Raw genomic sequence first — 13,740 nt, forward strand, 5'->3', positions numbered from 1 at the left:
CCAGGCCAAGCACAACAAAGCTACGTAAACGGGCATCATGATTCACAGGTGGACACAGTTAAAAATATTGTATATTATATTGTTGTAATATAATGTTCAGGTGTTGTGTTTGTTTGTTTGTTTGTTTGTTTTTTTTGGGGGGGGGTAAATAAATGTTCACAAACACTGACTCCTTTTCATTTCAATTGTCACTAAACTGGAATGTGCAATGTTTTACATAGCGAAGTATTATGACTCCTAATTCCACTTATTGCTATCAGATTCACTCTTTTGGGGAGCACAAATACACAAACACTATTGTTACATTCATGTTCAAGGAAACATACACTACTCACAAAAAGGTTAGGGATCTATATTTGGCTTTGGGGTGACATTTCAGGACAAACCTGAAATGCATTCAAAGCTTTATAAGTGAACTTAATGTGACCTCCTCAAAGCTTTTGTGCAACTGTTAAATGATTCAGTACTTTGTGCACACGTTGTTAACGGCAAAATTCACAAATGACAATGCTCCAGCTCATGGAGGTGGCATCATTAGGGAACGGCTGTTGGAAACTGGTGTACCTCAAATGGAATAGCCTGCACTTTCTCCAGACCTGAATCCGATTGAAAACCTGTGGGATCAGCTGAGTGTAGAGGCTGGAAACCAAATGACCTGAGAGGTGTTGTGTGTTTTGTAAATTTTATTCACTTGTTGTATACTTACAATGTTTTGTTTTGTTCTTATTTTATTTATCTAACTCTTTACTATCTTATCTTTACTGCATGACGATTCCTGTTTCATGTCCAGCACTTTGTATACAACAAAGCTTATTTGAAAGTGCTTTATAAATAAAGTTAAGTTTTGTTTCAATTTATTGTTTGAGGAAATCACCAGTGCATCCTTCTACGTAAATGTCCTACTTTAATGATATATCACTATAGCATGAACTTTGTACATTTTCCACAAATTTCACCCGATTTTTTAAAATAATTTAATAATTTTTGTGAGTAGTGTACGTTATGACAAACTCATATAAATTGTAATGAGCTCTCATTTTAAAATGAGCATTTTGCACTGCCTAATATGATTTATATACACTATTTATTGACAAAATCTATTTATTGACAACAAAATGATTTCGGTACAACATAGTCCAAAAAGTGTAGTCAAATTTTAAACAACTTAGCGTTTATATTAAAGGGATACTTCACTTATTTATCCCATTATAGCAATAAAAAGTTAATATTTTGTCTATACTTAATTTGATACTTTCATTATTTTTCACGTACAATTAATACCTTTAAAAATACATTTTGCAACTTGCTGTCGACTGAAAATGACATCACAAGGGCTCAGGTAACCAATCACAGCTTACCTGTTTTCTAGGTTTGGTCATGTGACATTCACAAGCTGAGCTGTGATTGGTTACCTGAGCCCTTGTGATGTCATTTTCAGTCGACAGCAATTTGCAAAATGTGTTTTTAAAGGTTCTAATTGTACATGAAAAATGAAAATATCAAACTTATTATAGGCAAAATATTAATGTTTGACTGCCAAAAATGGCTAAATAAGTAAAGTATCCCTTTAAGGATGAATAATCTGCCATACTATGCAGGTACATTTAATGTTGCGGAGGAATAGAGTAAAACGCCGCTGAAGCGAGGGATCGAGACCCGTTCGGGTAAAGGCCCAAATCACAAAATGCCGTGTGGATATCCACCGCTCCTCACTCCATGAAAATTCTACCCTTTATGCGTCTTTCGCCTGTGCGGGCAGGGCAAGAAGATTGGGCACATTTCTTTGCGCAGCCAACAGAACAAGCGTGTAGATTTCACTTTTAGGGAAACTTGTTTTTTTCTCCATTTTATAATAATCATATATTAAGTCAGACCGCCGAGAAATATGATGAACATTTCCAAGAATTTACAAGCACTTCACCCAAAATTCACGCCTTTTTCAAACCTTGAAAACACAACATTAAAATTCAAGAAATTTAAAGGTTTTCAAGCACCCATACAAACCTTGTATATAATGTAGTATTATGTTAAGAACATTATTTAAATTTTAGTCACCCAACATTAATCCAATTTAAATGAAACAGTTATGAGGGACCAGTTGGCGTAACCGTGTTATCTGATGAAACATTTCTTTGTACGGTTCCATATAACAGCAATTTACTCACGTAGTGGTTTCTCCTTAAAGTAGGAACTCTCCAAACAATCTTTGGCAGTAGCTCTGGAAAAACACACGACACACTTATTGTACATGTAATATGTTAAATTTAATCAACTACCTCCACAGCAGGTATAGTGGAGCATAAAACCATTTTTTTTTTCAGATGTACAATATTGAAAGACATGAACGACTGGATTAGAATAGGGTAGATGCCACAGACTTGTGACTTCTGGGTTTCCACACATCAGAGCTGTTTCCGGCCACTGCTGGCCACGTTCCAACACTCGCATTCTTGAAGAATCACCCCTGGCCCTCCAACCGCGTGCACAGGTGTCTCAGCTCTCTGAAGTGCTTCGGACAACTGAGACAGACACACTACACACTAGCACCCATCAACGGAAACACGCAACCGAGGGGCACAAAGTCGGAAGCGCAAGTATTGGGCGCGGCCACACCGTCGCAAACCAGAACCAGAACCAAAGCTGATGTGTGAAAACCCGGAACTTGGAAGTCCCGCCTCCTCCGTGGCATATACCCCAGGGGGTATATATAGTGGTGGGACAAAAAAACAAACAAAAAAAAGATTCGACCGGATATCGTTCGACAAGGAGAGCCATAACGACCGCATCGGCAGCAGACTCCTCAATCAATACAAAAGCCACTGGGAATTCTTAGATACATTGCTTGTAAAGCTGTGGACCGGCTATCGCGTGGCTATGAATTGGTTGCGTGTGTGAGGCTTTATGGTTTTCATCTTTTGTAACGAGCAAGAGCTCTGCGCCGTGCTCCACTTTTTTGTTTACATTTCAGTAGCGTCACATTTCACTCGCATCATCAGGCTACTTCCGTGTTTACAGAATTTTTTTTCTTTTCTTTATTGAATAACTGTTGCAATATGACAACAAACATCATAGTGATCTAAATGTTGCAAACACAAAACACACTCCAAAAACAAACACAAAAAAACATACAGAATGCCAAGGAGATACAACACACAAAACAAAACAAAAATATATTAATGAAAATAAAATGTCACTTTTTATCCATATAACTTAAATCTTGCATGTGCATCCAAAGTTCTCTGTCTTTTTATTATGACAGGCATTGACTGATATGTGTAAATAAATGTGTGTATTTGTGCTGTCAAAAGATTAAAATTTTTAATCTGATTAATCACACTTTTTAATTTTGATTCATCACAATTAACTAAATTACTTGCGTATTTGCGTAATATGAAATAAATACAAAACACCGTAATATTTTGACATTAACACATTTGAATGTCATTTGCAAACACTGAATTAATGCATGTACACAATTGCATGCATGCGTGGATTGCTCAAAACGTAACAGCATCATATCAATTGGGTGCAATTATTAATTAATTAAATGCAAATTACTTTTGTTTTATCTAAAGCCCCATCGGGGTGTTTTTGAAGTGAAATTTACCACCGAGCACACCAACTGCAGTCACCCCGCTCATTTTGGAACAACAGGCGTAGGAAATGCCGTGCATTGACCTAATCACTGACCTGCGCAGCCTTCAATGTAACCATCCGCGGTTACGTTCAAGGCTCAAGTGCGGTCCAAAAAAATAGTGTGATTAAATATGCGTTAATACGTGATTAATGCAACATTTTTCTGTGATTAATTAATCTATTAATGCTTTAACTTTGACAGCCCTAATATATATATATATATATATATATATATATATATATATATATATATATATATATATATATATATATATATATATATATTGAAAACCGTTAAAGCCAATGGGTACAACAGTTTCGGTTCGGCCCGTCCGTGTTCCATTCGGTCGCTTTTGTCTGTCCCCGTTCATGAGCGGTAATGGTCATGGCCATGTGTCATATCCTTCCAGCGAGGCTGTAGCCAATCATATTGCAGCGGGGCGGGTACAGCCTCGGAACAGAGATCAGCTAGCATGCTTCAACACACCATGTTGTTGTGTAGCGTTTCGGCGGCGCATTTGCAATGTCAGCAATGGGCTTGGAACGAAAATGCGCGGGGTGGCGTGGAATCGGGACAGAAAGGTGAAAAAAAAAAAAAGAAACATCCAAGTACTGGTGAGTCTATTTACTTGCTGTTGAACTGTATCGAGCTAACAGCAGTGTTTGTGTTAACTCGCAAAAGTGCTCCACAGAGCAAGATTTGTTACATAAAACGAACGTCGGAATTACAACTGGCTGGAAATCGTTATCTTCATGAATGAGTTGTGTGTTTTGTTTCAAACGGGATCTTGGTTTAACGCAATGATCTTCGATGTTAGCATAGCACCACTTAAGTCTTGTAAAACTAGTAGGCAGGTAAATCCCCTCAAAATAAAGGTGGGACGTCTACAACTAAAGCGCATCTTGTCCGTTTCATTTGAAATCCAGTGTGGTGGTGTTTAGAGAACGTGAATGAAGAGATGAGGTGCATTAGAGGAGAGTCAGCTGAGCTCATTTGTACACATCATGTAGACATGTTATATTATACATAACATATATATACATATATATATATATATATATATATATATATATATATATATATGGGCTGTCAAAGTTAAAGCGTTAATGGATGAATTAATCACAGAAAATTGTCGCAATAATCACGTATTAACGCAGATTAATCGCACTATTTTTTGGACCGCACTTGAGCCTTGAACGTAACCGCGGATGGTTACATTGAAGGCTGCGTAAGTCAGTGATGAGGTCAATGCACGGCATTTCCTACTCCTGTTGTTCCAAAATGAGCGGGGTGACTCCAGTTGATTTGCTCAGTGGTAAATTTCGCTTTAAAAAACACCCCGACGGGACTTTAGATAAAGCAAAAGTAATTTGCATTTAATTAATAATTGCTGAATTGCACCCAATTGATATGATGCTGTTACCAAGTTTTCGTCAGTATTTAGCACGTTCTTTGCAATATAATTGCTGAATTGCACCCAATTGATATGATGCTGTTGTGTTTGGAGCAATACACGCATGCTGCAATTGCGTTCATTCATTTAATCAATGTTTGCAAATGACATTCAAATAATAAAATGCATTAATGTCAAAATATTACGGTATTTTGTATTTTATATTACGCAAATAATTTAGCTGATTGTGATTAATCCAAATTAAAAAGTGTGATTAATCAGATTAAAAATTTTAATCGTTTGACAGCACTTATATATATATATACATACATACATACAAAGTCCTTATTAAATACAGAAAAAGTGGTTTATGAGTTCCAAATTTATATTTATGTATGTAAAACTTTGCTAATATAATTAGCAAATTCACCACAAAAACATTGTCACCTGTACCAATCTACAAAATAACCAAAAATAACATGCTTATAGAAATAAAAATAAAAAACAAAATTTTCAACTATAGCTGCGAGCAGCCATAAAGGGCCCTTGCAGCCCAGGCCACGTTGGGGTACTTGCACGTTGGGGTACTGGCACATTGGAAGCAGAATTTCTTTGAAAATGGCATAATAAACCTTTACATGTTGATTTTTTTTTTGCCAGGTGTGATGAGTGTGTCAAGCTCAAAGGGTTTTGGTGAATATTAAGATCTGCAAAAATCAGCGTCCTCTTTTATTTTTAGGCAATGAGTTGCCCTGATTGGAATTTTTTGTAAAAGTATATATACCCATCATCGCTCGTACTCATTGCACAATGTTGCCTTTATTGTCCATAGAGGCTATCAAAAATAAATAAAACAAAAATAAAAAGTACGTATGTTTGGATCAGTCTGATACCAGTGAACATTTTGAGTGGTGGAAAGTAAAAGAATATTCATTAATGACGTAGTTATCACACATAGAATGTGTTTACCTTTTTTGTAAAATACCGAAAGTGGAGGGTTTTTTTGTTTTTGTTTTTTATGCCTCAAGGGCTAGGTGGCGCTGTATATATAACTGGATGTTGTCATAGAGATACCTTCAGGCCTTGACTATAAATATACATGTCAAGTATGGGATTTTTTGGAGCATGTACCGGGGAGTTAAGCATATCCTTCATTCACGATATTGCTTTTAATGTCCATAGAGGCTATCAAAAATAAATCAAACTAAATAAAAAAGTACGTATGTTTGGATAGGTCTGATGCAAGTGAACATTTTGAGTGGTGGAAAGTAAAAGAATATTCATAAATGACTTAGTTATCACACTTACAATGAGTTCACATTTTTTGTAAAAATACAGTAAGTGGGGTATTTTTTTTTTTTTATGCCTCAAGGGCTAGGTGGTGCTGCATATATAACTGAATGTTGTCATAGAGATATCTTCAGGCCTCGACTATAAACATACATGTCAAGTGTGGAATTGTTTGGAGCATGTACCGGGGAGTTATTAAGCATATCCCTTTTCATCTGAAAATACAAAATTTGATGCCCCGCCCTCATCATATAGTATTCCGAAAAGTCAAGATTTTTCCCCCCGTCGTTGGCTCAGGTCTTGACATGGTCCAGGTCAAGTTTGAAGTCAGTCGGTTGAAACGTGTAGGAGAAGTGGGGAAAAGTATGCCCCCTGTAAATGTGCAAAAATCGTCAAAAATGGGACATTCAAAAATTCGTAGCTCACTTCCTGTTTATTTTAGCATATGGTTCCGAGAGACTTTTTTGTAGGTCTTGGGCTCCCTCATACACCTAAAAATTTCTGAAAAGCTTGCTTAAGCGTACAAGCGGGGCTGCTTTGTTAAAAAATTCTAGGGGGCGCTATTGAGTCATTTTTGTAAAAATACCACACTACACGATAAAATATTGTTAATTTTGCCAGGCCAGATGTGTGTGCCAAGTTTCATGAGTTTCTGTGCATGTTAAGACCCTCAAAATTGGCGTTGTTTTCTTGGCGAACAGTGCTTAGCCACGCCCACAGCGATTCACGAAAACTCACAAACTTCATGTTGTGACATCATGAAGGCCGAAACCCTCATCTAAACAAATATGAGGTAGGTCCAGTTAACGTGGTTGGAGAAAAACATTGAAGAAAAATCGTAAGAAAAAAAATTGCCAATAGGTGGCGCTATCAGTAAGATGAAATATAAGTTCGTAGATGTGTTAAGGGCTGGACTCTCATCAGATGTGTGAAATTTTGAGAAGATTGGACCATCTGGGTCAAGTTAAAGCAGCTTTTATTCTCACGAAAAATTATCAGACTTTGCGGCACTGTATAGGCCACGCCCTTTGGTAGATATTTACAATATTCGGTGTGGGCCATGCTCCACATGTTAAGGCGTTTCTGACTAATTTTCAACTGGATCCCTTCAACGAGCTCGGCACAGTAGCTAAAAACGTAAATTATGACATTTATTGTCACCACTAGGTGAAGCTATATGTATAACTGAATTTTATTAAATAGATGTTTTCAGGCCGTGACTGTTAAGTTGCATGAGAAGTTTGAGATGTTTTGGAGCTTGTACATGGGAGTAATTAAGCATTTTGTCTTTCTGGACAAATGAAATTTTAAAGGCAATATTTGATGCCCCGCCCCTGTCATATAGTATTCCGAAAAGTCAAGATATTTTGCCCAGTTGTTGTCTCAGGTCTTGAGATGATACATGCCAAGTTTGAAGTCAATCGGATTAAAACTGTTTGCAAAGGGGGGGAAAGTATGACCACAGTGAATGTGCAAAAATGGGCCAATATTGGACATTCAAAAATTAATAGCTCACTTCCTGTACATTTTTGCTACATGGTCCCAATTGTCTTTTTGTGCGTCCCGGGGTGCTACAAGTGCCTGCCAATATTCGTAGCTGTAGGTCAAATGTAGAGTCTCGTTGTTATGACAACATCAGAATATCGAATTTTTCGCCGGGCCCGAAGAGTGTACAAATTTTGGTGAGTTTTTTCGTAAATGTTTAGGTCCTCAAAAATGCGATAGTTTGCGGAGAATAAAGAAGAAGAAGAAGAATTTTTACAAAAACAATAGGGACCTCGCAGCGGTCGCTGCGAGGGCCCAAATAATAACAATTCCTACAAAAACAATAGGGCCTCGCAGCGGCACCGCCGCCGTCGCTACTCAGGCCCTAATAATAATTATAAGAATAACTAGAGCTGCGAGCAGCTGTAAAGGGCCCTCGCAACCCGTTTCACGTTGGGGTATTTGCACGTCGGGGTACTGGCACGTTAGGGGACTGTTTCATAAGAAACCGTCTAAATTGTAAATGTTTTTGCCATGCTTTTTGTGTTTGTTCACATTGCTATGGAATACTTTGTGTAGGTATTAGGCAGATAGGTATGCCTCCCAATATTCACACATCTAGCTGAATCATATAAAAATCATTTTTCTTTGCAAACAATGCATCGCTACAACAAAGGCGTGCGACAAAATAACAAATTTCAATAACTTTTCATCTTAAATATCTTAAGATGAAACGGGCCAAAGAATATATGACGCCTATAAAAGGCCCCAAAAATGGCTACAAATACCAAAGTTAATCAAAATGGCAGACTTCCTGTTTGGTTTAGCATATGGCTTTAGTAACTTTTTTGTAAGTCTTAGGCTGATAGGTATCCAAATTTTTTCACACCTAGCTGAATCATACATTTCCAAAAGCTTCATAAAAATGTCTAGATGGCGCTATTGAGCCATTTATTGAAAATTGCAAAAAAACTCTAAAATATTCATTTTTATGGAAAGTTTGATGTGTGTGCAGAGTTTCATGAGTTTTCGCACGTTCAGACAAAAAAAAAAGAAAAAAAGCAGCATTTTACTTGGCAAACAATGCACCGCTATGGCAACGGCGTGCAACAAAATAAAACACTTTCGATAACTTTCTAAAACATCTTAAGATGAAACACACCAAGTTTGAAGATGATCAGATAGAGAATTTTGTAGGAGGAGTTCGTTAAAAATATGACCCCTCAAAAAGGCCACAAAAAATGGCCACAAATCCCAACGTAAATCAAAATGGCGGACTTCCTATTTGGTTTAGCATATAGTTCCAAGAGACTTTTTTTTGTACATCGTGGGCTCTTATGTATGCCTCCAAATTATCATAGCGATCGGTGAAACGTACAACCGGGAATGCTTTGTTCAAGAGGAGTTATTTAGCTCAAAATGTGATGCCCGGCACCTGGGAGACTTCCTGTTGGGTTTAGAGACTTTTTTGAACATCGTGGGCTGTTACATATGTCTACAAATTTTCGTAGCTCTAGCTGCTTCGTACAACTGGGAATGCTTCATTAAGAAGGATTTTTTTTTCCTTTGCAAACTGTGCATGCCACGGCAACAGCGTGCGACGAAATAAAAAGCTTTCAATAACTTTTCATCTTCAACATCTTAAGATGAATCACACCAAGTTTGAAGATGATCAGAAAAACTCTGTAGGAGGAGTTCATTAAAATAAGACCCCTATGAAATGGCCAAAAAAATGGCAACACATTCCAAAGTAAATCAAAATGGCGGACGTCCTGTTAGGTTTAGCAAATGGTTCAAAAAGAGTTTTTTGTAGGTCATAGTCTGTTACATATGTGTACAAATTTCCGTAGCTCTAGAATAAACGTACAACCGGCAATGCTTCGTTAAGTAAGAATTTTTCAACTCTAAATCTGATGCCCCGCCGCCGTCATATAGTATGTCAAAAACTTTAGATTTTTAACCATGATGTTATCCCAGGTGTTGAGATGGTACAGCCCAAGTTTGAAGTCAATCGGGTTAACCATGTAGGAGAAGTGGGCAAAAGTATGACCCCTGTAAATGTGCAAAAATGGGCCAAAATTGGACATTTAAATACGCATACCTCACTTCCTGTCTATTTTAGGGTACACCTATCAAAGAGGTTTTTGTTCATCTGGGTGTGCTACTGGTGCCACAAAATTTTCATAGCCGTAGGACAATCATAGCGGGACAGGGATCCGTTTAACCTATGTAGGTGGTGCTCCAGAGCCATATTTCTGTTATCATGTATGGCGACTTTAAAATATCAAATTTTTCGCCAGGCCTGATGTGTGTGTAAAGTTTGGTGAGTTTTCGTTCACATTTAGTGTCTCAAAAATGCGATTGTTTGTAGAGAAGAAAAATAATAAGAAGAATTCCTACAAAAACAATAGGGCCTCACAGCGGCATCGCCGCCAATGCCGCCGCTGCTCGGGCCCTAATAAGAATTCCTTCAGGAACAATCGGGACCTCGCAGCGGTCGCTGCTCGGGCCCTCATAAGAATTCCTTCAGGAACAATAGGGACCTCGCAGCGGTCGCTGCTCGGGCCCTAATAATAAGAATTCCTTCAGGAACAATAGGGACCTCGCAGCGGTCGCTGCTCGGGCCCTAATAATCCGATCGAAAAACAAGAGGGACCTCGCAGCGGTAGCTGCTCAGGCCCTAATAATAATTCTTACAAAAACAAGAGGGACCTCACAGCGGTCGCTGCTCGGGCTCTAATAATAATCATAATAATAATAATCCGATCGAAAAACAAGAGGGACCTCGCAGCGTTAGCTGCTCGGGCCCTAACAACAACAACAATAATAATAATAATAATAATGATAATAATACGATCGAAATACAATAGGGACCTCGCAGCGGTAGCTGCTTGGGCCCTAATAATAATAATAATAATTTTTACAAAAACAATAGGGACCTCGCAGCGGTCGCTGCTCGGGCCCTAATATTAATAATAATAATAATAATAATAATAATAATAATAATAATAATAATAATAATAATACCATCAAAAAACAATAGGGACCTCGCAGCGGTCGCTGCTCGGGCCCTATGTTATCACAAATAAATCTTTCTATAGCCTTCCAGCATTTTCGTTGTATTCATTCAGCAGCCATACAGCGCCGCTCCTTCAATCCGACCCGACGTTCTTTCGAGCCAGCAAAAAAAAAAAAAAGTGCACATTTTGTGCGTGCGAGTTCTGAATTGAACTTCCAGTCAAGAAGGGGGGGCAAATTTTGCTGTGCCACTGCGCGTTTTTGATTGGTGGCTGCTCGTTCCTGGTTGGCTGCTTCTTCAAGCCATTGTGAATGACTGCGTATGACATGTACTAGAGCGCGCATGCAGGAACAACGCGGAAGAGAGTTGAGGCTGTATGTACTCGAATGTGGAGATTAAACAAGAACCTGAATAAAAAGAGAGATAAAATAAAACACCAGGCTGCAGTGTGACCTCCTGTCTCCTGCAGTTCATTTCGTCTACCGCGTTTGGGATAACTGCAATCAGTTAGACGTTTGTACACGGAGGCACGAGAGAATTCCACACCGGTGGAGGAAGCAATTCAAAACTGACATGTCCGCCGAGCAACAAGACGGAGTGGAGCGGATCCACAACGCTCACACGCAATGTAATCCTGGGGGGAGTTTGTCACTCTGGGAGGATTAATGGAGGAACTCCAAGTCTCCAACAGCTGGACATTTTTTTTTTTTGTTGTATTATTTTTTTCCCTTTGGGACACATTACAGGTTACATCGATCACATCACATCATTTGCAACATTGACATCCGAAAGAAGGGCTGACGGGTAGAAGACAAAGTGTTATTCAAGACCCGTGCCCATCGATCCATTACTAAAACACAACAGTCATATACATTGTTTAGGATAGACAGTGAGGCTAACAAGAGTTAGTCTTGGCAATGTCAGCAAGTAATCATATACAACTCCAGTTTTGGGTTAATTAGTGACATTGTGAATTACTGTTGTCTCTCAAGCTCCGCCAATTCTTCCACTCTTTACACGAGTCGTGTTTTTTGTTGACCAGAGTTCTTTTTATTTTGAATAAAAATTTGGCAGTCTTTTGTCCACGTGCTTTCGATAAGTCCATTCTTTCTCATTTGTTGCGCCTTTTTGGCGATGTCAGCATTTCGTTTGGTGGGATTTTTGTTGATGTAGACGTGTTTACCACGACATTTATGACGGCCTCTCAGTAGAGCAATCTTTTTTCCTTTTTGTGCCGGTGGTCGTGTCCCTCCAGTTGGAAGCGCAAAGCACATTTGAATGTGCACAGGATCTACAGTTAATCCCAAATCTCTGAGTTGAAGTGTCACTTGCTGTTCCACAGATTGGTTCCCTGAAGATTGGTCAGAATCTTCTGCGCTTGTGCCAGCCGCAGCTCTCGCCGGAGGGCCGCGGCGCGGCTTGATCTTGATACCTGTGACTATCACATCGTTGATACGAAGATTCTGTTCCAATCATCCGCTTTTTGATGTTGATGGATTTGTGAATAAAGACTGATCAAAAAAATAACGTGAGTACATTGTTAAATCGTTGAATAAAGTAGAACTGAAGTCACTGCTTTGCTCCTGCAACACGTTTTAACAAGCATACGGCAATAACGCAATGCGCTTTATGTAAAGTGCAAAGTTAGCGTAACACTACCCCCCGTCGACCGCTGTCGAGCCACAAATAGCCACCACCCTAACACCCCCCACAACCCCTCTCCGACTGCTGTCGAGCCACTGCGTCGACCGCTGTTGAGCGCCGCTGTTGACAAAATTCAGAAACACTGCCTTCCTTTTTGTCCCCCTTTTAAGAGAGAGCTCAGAATTGTTCATTCGGCAGTTTTACCGATTCAACATCTATTATCATTTCTCTCTCTCTTTTTTTTTTTTTTTTTTTTTTTAATGTGCGCATGCATGTGCGTGTGTGTGTGTGTGTGGCCTTGTTTTTGTTACATGGTGTGGTCTTGTCTTTGTTACATGATGGGGCCAATTTTTCGGGATTTCACAGAGTTGTGGGGCCCACCCGTCCTTGTGGGGCCATTTTGCTGGGCCCCACAAGTTTGATCTCTTTTTGAGGGTAAAGACTTGGTTTTACAGTTTAGGTTTCAATTGGGTTATGGTTGAGGTTAGGGTAAGGAATGTGGATAGGCAATCATTTTTAATGGTTGGGGTTAGGAAAGGGGCTAGGAAATGCATTATGTCAATGAGAGGGCCCCACAAAGATAGCACCGTGAGGATGTGTGTGCATGCGTGAGTGCGTACCTGCGCTGTGGATTGTACATGAAGAGCAGATTGAGCAGCCTGTGTCCGGCTTCAGACAACCAGGTGAATTTATTCTTCAGGTTATTGTAGGGCTGCTTCCTCAGACTATACTGCCCAATGAGACTCAGATCAGAAAAACCCTGTGTACCACACAAATACTTGCGTTTAACATTCAAGGAGCATTGTGAAACTTACTAGTAATTCTTAAGTAGTTAAATGACAAATACAAACCCATCCACCTATTCTCAGTTGGTAATCAGCACTAGAGACACCTACCATAAATTACTAGGAGAGTAATAAAAATTAATTCATCTATTTATAAGCAATCCCTATACTACTCATTCACATCTTTGGGTTTTGGTGTTTAAAAAAGGGTTTATCAGCAAACATCAGCTAAAATCAGCACAAAAAACTATGTAATGTCAGTCTACTTAGCACAAATACAACTCCCCGTCCAATCAGATAGCACCTTAAAGTCAGGTCACTTCAGCAGCGTTGCATTCATAACATTATTCATGATCATCATCTGACGACTGCAATTGGCTTGCAACCAGTTCAGGATGGACCCCGCCTACTGCCCGAGGCTGGATAGGCTCCAGCATTCCCGCGATCCTTGTGAGGAGTAAGTGGCAAAGGCAATGGATGGATGAAT

The 13,740-nt window shown here is 39.1% G+C and overlaps 1 protein-coding gene across 7 annotated transcripts in view; it reads right to left on the reverse strand.

Annotated features, from left to right (window-relative positions):
- cdk10 (cyclin dependent kinase 10) overlaps positions 1-13,740 on the reverse strand; it is a 175,147-nt gene that overhangs the window by 1,196 nt on the left and 160,211 nt on the right. For 6 of the 7 annotated variants that reach the window (XM_077518133.1, XM_077518134.1, XM_077518137.1 and 3 more), the window contains 2 exons: positions 13,089-13,228; positions 2,166-2,218 (listed from right to left, as the gene is read on the reverse strand). In XM_077518133.1, coding sequence (XP_077374259.1) covers positions 2,166-2,218; positions 13,089-13,228 — 193 coding nt within the window. The remainder of the gene's footprint in view (positions 1-2,165; positions 2,219-13,088; positions 13,229-13,740) is intronic. The other variant, XM_077518138.1, reaches the window with a different exon arrangement.

This window comes from Festucalex cinctus, chromosome 3 (assembly GCF_051991245.1).
Source record: "Festucalex cinctus isolate MCC-2025b chromosome 3, RoL_Fcin_1.0, whole genome shotgun sequence".
NCBI lineage: Eukaryota > Metazoa > Chordata > Actinopteri > Syngnathiformes > Syngnathidae > Festucalex > Festucalex cinctus.